The 13470-nt window shown below is 47.0% G+C and overlaps 1 protein-coding gene across 1 annotated transcript in view; it reads right to left on the reverse strand.

The window, feature by feature from the left end:
- The window catches only part of LOC142023560 (cilia- and flagella-associated protein 337-like), a 58956-nt gene extending 46441 nt beyond the window's left edge, over nt 1–12515 (reverse strand). Inside the window, exons 1-6 of the mRNA XM_075014643.1 lie at nt 12398–12515; nt 11059–11230; nt 8560–8606; nt 7495–7632; nt 4042–4230; nt 1588–1779 (exon numbers count right to left, since the gene is read on the reverse strand). Coding sequence (XP_074870744.1) covers nt 1588–1779; nt 4042–4230; nt 7495–7632; nt 8560–8606; nt 11059–11230; nt 12398–12502 — 843 coding nt within the window. The 5' untranslated portion in view covers nt 12503–12515. The remainder of the gene's footprint in view (nt 1–1587; nt 1780–4041; nt 4231–7494; nt 7633–8559; nt 8607–11058; nt 11231–12397) is intronic.
- Nucleotides 12516–13470: the final 955 nt, after the last annotated feature.

A 13470-nucleotide genomic window follows, 5' to 3' on the forward strand; every position in this document is an offset into this window, starting at 1 on the left:
AGTTACAATAAATTGCATGCACCGTGAAACTTGCACCTGAGCTTCTCAAAGTGCTTCTTAATCACTAGTAGCACAGGGCAAAGACTGGTTTTTGGTTTGCTGGCAATTTCAAAAGTGAAAACAAAAAAGATTGTTTCTGGCTGAACTGAAAACTAAAAGTTTTGCCAATTGCAACCAATCAAAAAGGAAAAAAAAAAATAAGATTTTGCGACAAACAAAACATTTTGAGATTTTGTTTGTGTTCTGACCATTTCAAAATGTCAAAGGGAAGTATTTTAATTTTGTTCTCTTTTATTTCAAAACAAGCAATTCTATCAAACCAACACCAATTCGCAAAATGTTTCAGAGTTACTGAATTTGCATTTTAAAAAATGTGACCAAAATGTTTCACACAGCTCCGTAGCTGGGTAAGTGCTTTTCTGTGTCTGGAAGGGCAGACAAGTATCATATTCCCTGTTTCACAGTCCCATGCACTTACTCCCTAAGAAACTTTTTGCTTGCAACCCCTGATTCTTACGGATATACAGAATGTAATCATATTTGTTTTCACTAGCCCCACTGCCCAGCTGTGAGAAAGGTACATGCATTTTTTAAGCAACTTATTTGGCTTAGAATTCTTAATTGCTATACACACATCTCATAGGAATGGAAGGGACCTCAGCAGATCATCAAGTCCAGTCCCCTGCCCTTTTGGCAGGACCAATCATCATCCCTTTTTTTAAAAAAATCAATTTGTCCCAGGTATCTAATTGGCCCCCTCAAGAACTGAACTTTCAATAGTGGGTTTAGCAGGCCAATACGCAAACCACTGAGCTGCTATGATCACTGAGCAAGGCACCCCCCCCGCCAATTGCCTGAAAAAAACGCAAATACCCATGATAGTAGCCACCTCAAAAGGAGCTAAAAAAGCTTCTATTGCCTCAAAAACAGCTGCACATTTATTCCCTGTCTCTAGCTATACCATACACTTTGGTATTGGAATAAAAATACTGTGACTGTCCATGATGTCTTTCAGCCCAGGATCTCAGTTCATATTACAACGCACCGGTAAGGTAGGTGAGGAATACATGGAAATGGCTTTACCCACCTAGGGAGTGAAACCTGGCAGTGCTGTAGCACAGGAAGGGAAGAATGGTGTACTGGAGCAGTACATCTCAGGAACCAAGTGAAATGGCTGGTAGGATTGTGGGAGACAGAAGGGGCAGGAATCTGACAAAGGTGCTGGTGCCAGAACACCTATTCTTATGAAAAGTGTCTTAGAGTCTTCCAGGATCCCAAAATGGCTGGGACTGCCTGGGTTTTCCCACCCAGCCAAAAGCTGCCCCCCTGGGAGTGAGCACCCAGATTACATGTGGAGTCAGGGGTTCATTCTGTCATGACTCAGTTGGAAGCGTGCCCCCTACTGAAACCCCACATTGCCTGCTGCAGGACCTCCATGCTCATTGGTGGTCTGCTACCCAGATACTGACCCAGTAAAGTTTCAAACTTCCATCCGGCATGGGGCCCAGTGAACAAGAGAACGAGAGGGGAACATTGCTATTAAAGAAGGAGCAGCGCTGGCTAAAAGCGATCCCAGGTATGACAAACCGAGTCCTTGGAGTAGCTGAATATGTGTCCTCGGAGCTCATGGATAGCAACTGCCAGAATTGTCGCATGATGTCCCTGAAAGGTAGCAACTGGCCAGCTCGTGATGTATCGGTTCCAGAGATGCACAGAGTGATTCGCCCCTCCAGTCACCAGCAGCTTCAGGGATCGGCAGTAGTCGAAGCAATTTACACCCTAGGAAAAAACAGGGGGGAGAAAAGCAATACATGTTTTGAAAACATTTACAGAGTACGTGCAGAGCATCTGTGGAATGAGACTGTGCAGAGTGTCTGTAGATTGAGCTGGGCAGTGCACAGAGACCTGACTAGAAAGAGGCTCAGGGCCTGTCTACACTTAAAACACTCCATCGACCGAGCTGCACCAATGGACCTGCTATAGCACTCAGGCGAGGTGCTCTACACCAGCGGGAGAGAGCTCCCTCATTTGCATCATTAATTCACCTCACTGACAGGTGGTAGCTATGTCAGTAGGAGACATTCTCCTGCTGACACAGAGCTGTCGGGTTAAGTTAGTATAACTACGTCTCTCAAAGGTGTGGATTTTTCACATCCAAGTGACGTAATTATACCAAAGTAACTCTGTAGCATAGACCAGGCCCATTAAAGCACACTAGAGAGCCTTTAGTGCACACCAGCAAGGCCTACCTCATCCATTAATGTGCAGCTGCCAGTGTTCTTTATATCTCACATCTCCATGGAGAATATCTGCCCAGCATTTAGGAACAGTGTTTTTCCCTTGTGATTCAGATACCAGAAGTTATTACTTTTGTGTCCATGACTGGTAAAGAAAGGATACTGGGAATAATGTAGAGTCGCAAAGCAGCTCTTAAATATTATGATTAAAAAGGCACTTTTCCCCAGTCTCACATAATCTACTCAGACACACAGAGGAAACCTTTGCTCTTTGCAATTAGAATTTGTTTGGATAAGAGAGCTCCAATGCTTTCTTTCCATGACTACACTTTTCTGTGATTGTACACCAGAACGGGGAAAAGGCCTGTTTTGATTTCAGCATTTCGAAGTTTTGTTTAACTATCCAATTGCAAAAACACAATGACTGGAATGGAGCTCATTTAGATGCTTCCAAAGATTTAGTTTCAAACACTATTTTTTCCTGGATTTCATTAAGCTTTGTGGAGTGGATCTATACTGTTGCTTTGATTGTTAAATAGAACTGTTAACTACAGCTTCAACGTCTCTAATCTAAAATTCTCTCGTCTGGCAATATCCGTAATCTGGCGTGATTTTAGTTAGCTGGATGACCACTTATCGTGGGTGTGGCCAAGTTTATCGTGGGCCCATGAAGTTTGTTTAGAGCCACGAGTCCTGGCTCTCAGTGCCCTGTGCTGTTATTTAGCTCTAATTTACCCCCAAATGTCTTCTAAGAGCCCAGTAAGCAGTGGAAGTGTTGGTCATGCTGCTGGACAATAGTGACCTCCCGTGGTCCAACAAATCCTCTTGTCCCGAGGGTGCTGGATTAGAGAGGTTCATCCTGTAGTAAACTATAATGCTGTGTTTTTTCATATTGAATTAAAACAGCACAACTCCTGTTGAAATCAATGTGAGCAGGTTAGGCACCTAAGCCATGCTAGGTCCTTGGAAAGTCCCATGATGTGCCTATCTGCTGTTTTAGGCAACTAACTTGGGCCAATAAATCACTTAAGTTACGGCTACACCACAGGAAATTAGGTCGACTTAGAGACACTGCAGTATTTATTATGGTGATGAATGTCCACACTCTCCTCCTTGGGCCAGTGGTGCATGGGCTCACCAGCAGTGCATCCGCTGACCGAAGAGGGACAATGTGCACTAAGAGCCTTGTCAGGCTTGTGGAAGGCTGCCAGCGGGGAAGGGAGAAAGGGGCAGCTGACTCAGGGCCTGACCCTTGCCACCTGTTCTGCCCTTGAGGACTTTAAGGACTTTTCTATGTCTGGACTCTCCCCTTTGACCTTGCCGCCATGGGTGACCCTGCTGAGAGCACCAGACTCCCTATGGCATCGCTCTTGGGTTCATTGGAACACGCAAGCGCACTCACCGGGACAAGGTGATGATCAGGAGGGTGGGATAAGTTTAGGAGCGACTGGTGTATGTATAACTGCTCATAGGCAGACTCAAACCTGGGACCTCTGGAGCTTAGTGCAAGAGCCTCTACAGTTTGAGGGAAAAGCCAGCTGGAAAAAGCAGCCCTGAGACTCAGCAGGGTGTTGTGAATCTGAATACATGAAAGATTGGGAAGTGCCCAGACACTAAAGCAAAGGGAAGCAAATAAGTACCTGAGTGAGATACAAAGAGGTGATAAACTCCAGGGAACATCAAAACAGACATATAATAATATTATAAAGTATACACAACTGTGATCATTTGGCCTGATGCTAGAGGTTAGGAGCTCTGGCGTAAAACCATTGCAGGGAGTGGAGTTTGAAAAGAAAGACCCTACCTTCTTGATTTTCCAGGTGTAAATTTTCCTCTTTCTGTGCACGTCCATGATCACCACAGAGGTCTTAGGACTGCCTGAGGATGTGATGATGAGCTCTCCCTCTGCTACATAATGGATTTGGGAAACAGCTTCCTCGTGCACCTTGGGGATAACTTGATATTGCAGGAGCTTACCATGCTCTTTAATTTCCTGGACGAAAACAGATTTAAATGTCACAATCACCTATTGCAATACAAATGGAGGCAGCAAGCATACAGACCGGGAGAAATACAGAGGAGTTGGACTCTGTAAAGAGATGTGGGTTTTGGCAGTGAAATGTGGCGAATCCTGGGCCATAAATAACAAGGTTTATGATGCCATCCCAGCCCAGCAGACTATTTTGACCCAGGGCAGTGTGATTAATGACTCAATGATGGGATTAAAGATGAGCCTGAGATGCGCAATCCAGATCCAGAACCGAACGTCTGAAGGCTTAGGGCATCAAAGGGTGGGTCTGGAACTGTTGCTACATTCTTGTCCACCAGACATAAACCTGTGATGTTCGCCTCTCCTTGAAAACAATTTGTCGGGGAGGATTTCTCTAGTTCCCTCCACCCACACTCACCAAGTGCGAAAAATAACCCACAACATTTCTATTTATGGCCGAGAACAGCAGTAAGAAACTGCTCCCAGGCTTGTGAGCTATTGTAGCCTCCAATTCTTCGGCATGAACCTTGGAAGAGTCTGAACGCTAGAGACATCCCTTTAATTTGTGCTGCACAGTGGGCTCTCAGAAGTTTTGGCCTTTCCTCTCAGCCAAAGGCAGCATCCGAGGCTGTTTCCTTTGAACAGATGTGAATTTACCTTGGGCAGCTCTTGCATTTCAAGGGGAAACATTTTTCTTCTTTTAAAGATTTTTTTATAGCAGCTCCTGCCCAGCTCTGTAGAAATGAATATTTCACGGACACCAAAGTCCATTGTTTGCAGACGTAGATATCGGAGGGTAACATATAGCCTACAGTGGGGTTCAGGGATTTAGTGGGCCCTTAGGAACGCTTGTTTAACTGAGATGATTCTCTGGCTTATCCTCCTCATGCTGCCCACAAACATCCTGCTGTGGGCTGACTTCTCTGGCTGAGGACAGCTGGGCTTGGCTCCTGGCTCACTTAGGACTGAAGGTTTGTCTTGACAAGGAAAACTGGTGACATTTCAGTCTGGTTTTGCTAACACATGGGCTAGTGGGTCACTTCTAAGCCACCGTCTGACAGCTGAGCTGAGAGCAATGAGGCGTGTATGGAGGGAAGGGTCATTAGTAGAGGAGTTTAAAACAGCCCAGTAGACCTGAGGCCTGACTGAGGCAGTACCCACAGAATTATGCCGTTTGGGTCCCAATCCCTGTATTACTTGGGTACATCTCAGGGTTAGTCCAGCTTTATCCACGAGGGAAGCCCTGTGTTCGAATGGAGCTAGCGGGAGAGCCTGAGGGAAGTGGGGAGGCATCTGGTACTCCTTAATAGAGGTGTCAAACTCAATTTACCTCAGGGCCAGTGCCAGTCCTCAAATCTTTCTTGTCGGCCAGCAGGCACCTCCTCTGGCAGTGGTTCTGGATGTGGGGGGCCTGACCCCCTCCCACCTCTCAAACCCACCTGCTGCCCATGGGTAATTTAACCTTTCCCCTAGAACCTCCCCTGCCTCCACTGGCAGCACAGTGGGATTGGAGCAGCTTCCAGCTGCTAACTCCATGCTGCTGCCAGCAGGTTCCTGTGGCCCAGAGGAGGTGTGTGTATAGCTGGCCCATCCATAGGATACTGTGGTGAAGTGTGACAGAGAGATAGCCATATTAGTCTATATACTATTAAAACAAAAAAGCAGTCCAGTAGCACTATAAAGACTAACAAAATAATTTATTAGGTTGTGAGCTTTTGTGAGACAGACCCACTTCTTCAGACCATCCCTGGACCTAACCAGGTTATTCGCAGAATCACAGGCAAATTCTCATGTTCCTAAACTAAAATCATATCCGCCATCATGTGCCAACAACACCCACATACTTTGTATATAGGACAAACAGTAAACACGCTTCTACAAAGAATGAATGGACACAAAACAGACACCAAAAAGGTCTTAACTCAAAAGCCTGTCAGCCAGCACTTTAATGGATAGTAACAAAGAGGAAGCCGTGCCAGTCTATACACTATCAAAACAAAAAGCAGTCAAGTAGCACTTGAAAGACTAGCAAAATGGTTTATTAGGTGAGCTTTCGTGGGACAGACCCACTTCTTCAGACCATAGCCAGACCAGAACAGACTCAATATTTAAGGCACAGAGGACCAAAAACAGTAATCAAGGAGGACAAATCAGAAAAAGATAATCAAGGTGAGCAAATCAGAGAGTGGAAGCGGGCCATTCTGTTAATGACCTGAAAGTCTGTGTTGTATTGAAAAGGAGCTTTAAGAATTGGCTGCAAAGAGAGAGTGCGGAGCTCTCTTTTATATTCAAATTCGACACATTAACACATGGTTTTAACCGGGTCGCCAAACACCTGGGTCATTGTATGGGCTCTTTTACACACTTTATTTTATCTGACTCTTGACTTTCCCCATTCCTACTGCTCCTCTGCTCTTCTGATTTGCTCAGTTTGATTAAATTTTTTCTGATTTGTCAACCTTGATAACTATTTTTTGTTCTCTGTGCCTTAAATATTGAGTCTGTTCTGGTATGACTGTAGTCTGAAGAAGCGGGTCTGCCCCATGAAAGCTCATCACCTAAAAAATTATTTTGTTAGTCTTTAGTGCTACTGGACTGCTTTTTTGTGGTGAAGTGGAGTGACCAGGCTGCTGCATCACTCCTCTCTGGCTCCCGCCTCCATGGTGAGAACAGGGAGGGCCCAACCTCTGCTGCCACACCATGCCAGCCCCCCACTCCACTAATCCCAAAGGCTGCGTCTTTCAGGGGAAGATGAACTGCACAAACAATGGGTAGGGCAGATCTGGGGGCGGGGAAAGAGGTGGGGCAGAGGTAGAGAAGTGGTTGGGCTTGGGGAAAGGATAGAACAACTCTCAACCCAGGGCCACAGGGACTTATATTCTGGCAGCCATATGGGCTGGACTGTGGACCTTCTTGGGCTGCAAATGGCCCATGGTCTGTAAGGCTCAGACCCCTGTCTTAGCAGCTGAAAAGCTCCTACTCCCTTAGGCACCACTGTCTGCTAACTGCTTTGAACTGGGATTCTCTCAGGGAGAGAGCGCAGGCCAGCACTTGGTGAGGTGAAAGTCTGTGAATTCTTGTCCGATGTAGCTGTGCTGATGGGGAGAGGACAGTCGCATCTACTTGGCCGTGTTAACTAAACCTGACCTCAACCAGACCATCTTTCCTAGCCTAGGTTCTGTTTGCTAAGGCTTCCGTAAGGTGGCCAGGGAGGAAGGAGGGCTGGTCCATTTAGCACAGTTCCGGAAGGCTCCTTTCCGTTCTCACCTGCATGAAGACTTTCTGCGGCCCCGACTGTTCTGTGAAGGGCTTTTCAAAGATGCCCAGATGAGGGTGCAGCAGCCAAAGCAGGTGGACGCCACCGCCGTCGTCTCCCCAGAGCAGCAAGGAGCGACTCCCTAAGGACTGGCAGGGAAACAAAAGTACAGAGGAGAGAAGTGCTGGGATTTGCCCAGAGAAGCTGATAACATTCTCTATATGAAACAGGCACAGAATTTAGTTGCACTTGACTCACTGCTGAAAACCTTGCCATGTCCCACAGAGTAGGGTGCTGTGCATACGCTGGAGGTCTAATGCTGCACCCCTCATGCTACCTGTGCATCCATACCAAACATACTCACACCAGATCCCAAACATGCGGCCTTGCAGTGTGAGCCTCTTCCACCCCAAGAGCAGGGCTCTCTGCTCCCTTCCCAAATCCTGACCCCTGTATGCAGGACATCTCACACTGCCCCATCCAGCTGCTAACAATCCAATTTCCCCACAGGGTGTGAGCTGGAACTGCCTTGATCTCCTGCACAGGCAGGATCGATTCTGCTCCCTTTATAGACACATTGACTGTGTTACCCTTCCAGATAACATTGTATGTCTCCCTGTAGACACCATTGCCTAAGAACCTAACTGGTGGAGTGTGCACAGGTTTGCCTTTCCCTGAAACATCAGGTGGCCTCCTCTGCTAGAAGCACCATGTTGAAGCCGATGAAGCTGCAAATCCTCGGTTCCCAAGTAGATTAGAGCTAGAAAATCTTTCTAAATAAATGCCAGTTTCAAATCTGAGTGTACCCTGGCTATTCCTTTAAAAAATAAATTTCCTTCTCACCTGCTTCTTGGTCACTCATAAAAAGAATGGTAGCAAACAAGCGCTATGACCCCAGTCCAGATGGAGTCTTGAGTCTGAAACCTAAGACAAGCTTAGATTGTGCCCTGGCCTCGAAGAGTTATAGCTTGGCACAAATGATGAAAAAAACACCTCTACTCATTGGGGAGAAACAATAAAAGTTGCAGATCATTTTATGAGTGCCTATTGGAAGCCGAAGCGCTGTGCCACTTTACCTTTGCATTATACCAGTAGTGCAATGAAGTTGGAACATTTTTCAGAGCTGGAGGGATAGAAAGAGAAATGTTATAAATACTCATCTTTTTTTTTTTTCTATTTCACTTCCTCAAGATCCATTTTCCAAGACAGACATAGAAAAGGGCCCGATTCTGTCCATGGAAGGAGATGGAGACGCATAGAACTCATCACGGTTATTGGCGGTGAACAATGTACACTCTTTGGTTATGTATGAACGGACAGAGGCTCAGATGAGGTCTAGTTTCCTTTTCTATCTTCATCATCACCCATGCACTCTTATTACCATCAACATAATCATAACTAGAGAGGGATATGAACCAAAATGCTGGGCTCAAACACTCAATGAAATGCTGTGAAATTTAGAAACGGACAGGAATTTAGCCATCTCTGATAACTTCTTGCATTCATCCGTCCCCAGCAGTTGCTGTGCTGGGATATATTTAAGTAGGGTTCATTGAGCCTCTTTCTCCCATGCAGAAGGTAAATGCTACCACCCAAGAATGGGAGTACCTCAGTTCTGCTGGGCACACAAACTGCAGAGACAATGCAGAATCAGATCCACGACACCTAAACTGGCAGCTCCTTAACTGATGGAAAATTGGAATAGCTCCATTGTTCTCAGTGGGGCCATGTTAACTAAGGCTAATTGAGGATATGACCCCAAACCAGGTTAGGTTTAACATTAAGTTTACTGAGCACCCATTAAAACACACACTACATTATAACTAATACTACAATGGCTCCTTTTCATCTCAAGAGATGGTGGTTAGCAGTGGTGGTGAGGATTTATGGGCAGTGTTTGAGTCTGCAGCTTCTCCTATGGCTTATCCATCCAATATCGGATTTGCACGGTCGATTGCAATAACTAATAGGCAAAACATTAAATATAGGTATTTAAATTAGGGAGTTACTGCTCTTTAGAAGTACCTGCCTCGTCCTCATCAGTACTTGATGCTCCAGCCCTGACTCTGCCCCATAGGCTCCAGACGCTTCTCCTCCACAGGGAGTACACTGGGAATGCAGGATTAAGTCTTGCCACTCCCAGCTGCAGTCCTGCAGTGAGGCACTGGACATGAGGCCTTCTGCCCTGCAGTGGTTCCATGGGTATAGGGGCTGCAGCTTCCGAGTGGAGTCAGGGGAATCTGCGGATAGGGGCACTTCAGCCTGCTGGCTGGCAGGCACAGGAACCGCCAGGGGTGAAGGCTGCAGTCTGCAGGCCTATGGGGGTCCTCCCTGACTGTGGGGGCAGCTGCTCAGTGGGAGGCTGCCCAGCCATGGGGCACCAGGAATGCAGCCTGGAAGGAAAGTGGGGCCGGCTGCCCTGCAGTGGGGGCTCCCTAGGTGTTCTGAGCAACAGGACGTTAGGAATGGGGCTGCTTCCAGTGGAAGAGTGGGGGAGGGATTCCTCAGATGCCCCACTTGTAGGGCGCCCCAGCTGCTTCACGCTGGGGGGTGTTACAAAATGGCTGCCATCCTGCAGGGGAGCTCCCCGGCTGTCCTCTGCTGCCAGCAACCAGGGCTGCCACTCTTCAGGAGAGCTCCCTGGCTTCAGGGGTGGTTGCCCTGCAGGGGCTGCTGTCCTACTGCGGGGAGGGGGTGCTGAGACTCCCCTTCATCTGTGCTGGGAAAGGGACTGCCACCCTGCCAGTGGAATGGGGGGTCCCTGGCTGTGCAGGGCAGCAGTCTTGTGCATGGGGCTCCTACTCTGCATATTGGGCTGCTGCCCTGCAGGTGCAGCTCCCCAGCTGCCCCATGACCTGGGGCACCAATAACAGGGCTGCCATCTTGCATGTGGGGACACACTTCCCTAGCTGTGAGGGCAGCTGCCTTGTGGGGGAGGTCTCCAGCTCTACAGGAGGCTACCCTGCCACGGGATGGGGCTACCTCCCTGTAGGCGTTTCCCCAGCTGCAGGGGTAGCTGCCCCCGGGGGGCTCCCCAGCTGCCCAGCATTGCTGTGGCATCTGGTCCCCCTTAGGATCTTAGACAAGTGGGGTGAACACACACTATAGCCCCCCGCAACATACCCTGCGTTACCTCTATCTCCCTCTCCTGCTGCTGCCTGCACACCTGACCAGTCAGTGTTTGCTGCACTTGCTGTTTGGCTGGCACCTGGTGCTTTTTACCTGCAGCTGTGGCTGTGCTGACTTGGGGAATGGCAGCTCAGCAGGAGGAGTAAATACGGGGCAATTAGCCCTTTCATTAAAAAAAGTAGGGATGCCTTTCGGATCACTAAAATACGGGACCGTTCCAGTGACAAGGGGACAGATGGTCACCAGTACAATGAGCAGCAACTGAGGACTTTAATTTGCTCTGCAAAATACCCAGGCTCCTGTGTCTTTGCCGGGAACAACCTGGAGCGTTTTTCCCTGGAAAGCAATGCTGGAAGTCAGATGCCTGCTTTAGATTACCCTAACATCAGAATAGAACCTGGAACATGGACAGGGGTCCCTGCTATTAGTAACACCCCCATTTGTACCGTACAAATGGAACTCTTCCAAGACGCTTGCTGTGGACACGTCAAAAAAGTGAATATCTCGGCAGGTGGTGGCTATTGCGATTTTATGGACATCTGCCAGGTACGCAGCATCTGTGGTACAGAATTTCAACCCTCTTTTTTCTGCTTGTGAGCCTTTGGAATCTGCTGCAATCTGTTAGAAAACAAGCAGCAAAAGAGAACTCAGAAAAACCCAAACAATACCAAAACAAAGCTGCAGGATATCTCTCTCAGAAGAAATACACTAGTGCCACCTTCAGCTTGAAACAGCCAAAGATCCTTTCCCAAACGAAGTTAATATGCCCTGATTTTCTGCAAGGAGCAGTGCATTTTTCATCTCCCACAGAAGACATTCTGCAGGAATTTCTCAGGAGCTCCGACACTGCTAATCCCAGCTTCCAAACACAAGAACAAACATAAGAATGACAGTGCTGGGTCAGACCAAAGGTCCATCTGGCCCAATAGCCTGTCTTCCAACAGTGGCCAATGCCAGATGCCTCAGAGAGAACAAACAGAACAGGGAATCATCAAGTGATCCCTCCCCATCACCCATTTCCAGCTTCTGACAAACAGAAGCTAGGGATACCATTCCTTCCCATCCGGGCTAATAGCCATTGATGGACCTATCTGCCATGAACTTATCTAGCTCTTTTCTCACCCCTTCAGGTGAGCAACTGAGTACCCTGGGAGCTAAAGCTGCTATTTCCATTTCCCTACAAAAAAATATGAGGGGGCAAAATTAAAAATTTCTTGAACAAATTCTGAATCTTGCAGAAACTCTGTTTTCCCTTGGAAAACAGTCCTCAGTAAAATTCCAGTTCCAACCAGTGCTATTCCTTACTACAAAGAGGATGAACTCTCTCAGGGCTTGTCTTCACTGTGGGGTTTTTGCTTTGTTTTGTGCAAAACCCCCTTTTTAAAAAAAAAAAAAAGGGAGAAAACCCTTGTGCCCACGCTGCAAAGCTTGTTATTCTGGAATAACAGGGCGTTTAACTTGAAATAGCAGCTACCAAAACGAATTACTTTCACCAACCCCCTCACTTCAGTTTCAAAATTGACTCAATGTATACTAAGCAGAGGTAATTATGACTTAATTGTCCTCCAGGGAGGCAACCCATAGTTGCTCTTATTTCGAAACTGGGCTCTCCAGTGTGAATGCTCATTTTCGAAATGCTCTTGCAGCATGAATGCTCTTATTGGAAATAACTTATTTCTGAAAAACCCTGCAGTGTAGACATAGACCTACAGCGAGTGATTGATCCAGTGTAATCGGGATGCTTAATTACTTCTGCTGTCACTGCACTAACCCCAACCTCCTTACCTGATATGTTTTCTGCAGATGCAGAGTGCTATCCCAGGTAGTAACAACTCCTCCTCTGCTGACACTTACATACCAGGGTGGTGGTGGGGAAGAGATGGCCAACATCCTGGTAGTTGGTTCTAGCTGAAAAACCAAGATGAATAGTGCAACCATGGTCAGACCTCATTCTTTTCTCTATTTCGCGTTATATTCCACCCCAAGTCAGCCATCCCATTCAACAATAGGCTAGATTTTGACCATATTCCTTCAAACGGATCAGGAAATGCTCATTCAAGATGGTCCCGAAATGAGCAAATTATGACCTTGCCCGTTTATTTGATTAAGTGACCTTTCCTAGATTTACGCGCATGGTCAGAACTGTGTTACTGTCATGGCAATAGAACAAACATGGAAGTATTTAGTCACTTGCTACTAGAAATTCAACAACAAAAGCCGCGCTTACGGCCTGCATTCAATTTTTTTTTTCGTCCAGGTGCAGAATAAATCTTGTTTTGTGCGCTGAGGTATGTGTGGATGTGTACCACCAGTAGAAACACACGCTGCCAGCTGTGGGTGCGCTACTAAATCAGCTGGGTGGCATTTGAATCTCTCTTGGGTCACTCAGCTTACAGGGACTAATGCAATTCCAGCTAAAGCTGAGACCTCAAAAATACTGCAGTAAAGATGGAGGTTAAAAAGAGTAAAGGTCAGGTTATTTCCTTTATATTTTGTGTGAGAAGGAAAAATGCAGCTGAGGAACAGAGGAATATTGCTGAAGTCCAGGCAGCACCAGAAAATGCTACACTGCGGTGGCACGTGCAGTAAAAATTCAGTTCCTACACCCACTTCACCCAATGCACTCTTCTTCGCTCACCTTGTTCTGCACGCAGTGCCGGAGGAGGGGTTCCCTGCTACAGAAGATCTCCTTCTGGACTTTCACGTAGTCCCTTTCTTTGTAACAGAGCAGCAGGTACGAGCAGAACTTGTTCCAATCAATAAGGCCATCACAGCTAATGTCGATCTTGAACACCACAGCAGCAAACAAGGCGGAAAAGCCAAGGAGATGTTACACATTGTCAAGCCTGCTGTGTCAT

This window comes from Carettochelys insculpta, chromosome 20 (assembly GCF_033958435.1).
Source record: "Carettochelys insculpta isolate YL-2023 chromosome 20, ASM3395843v1, whole genome shotgun sequence".
Lineage (NCBI taxonomy): Eukaryota > Metazoa > Chordata > Testudines > Carettochelyidae > Carettochelys > Carettochelys insculpta.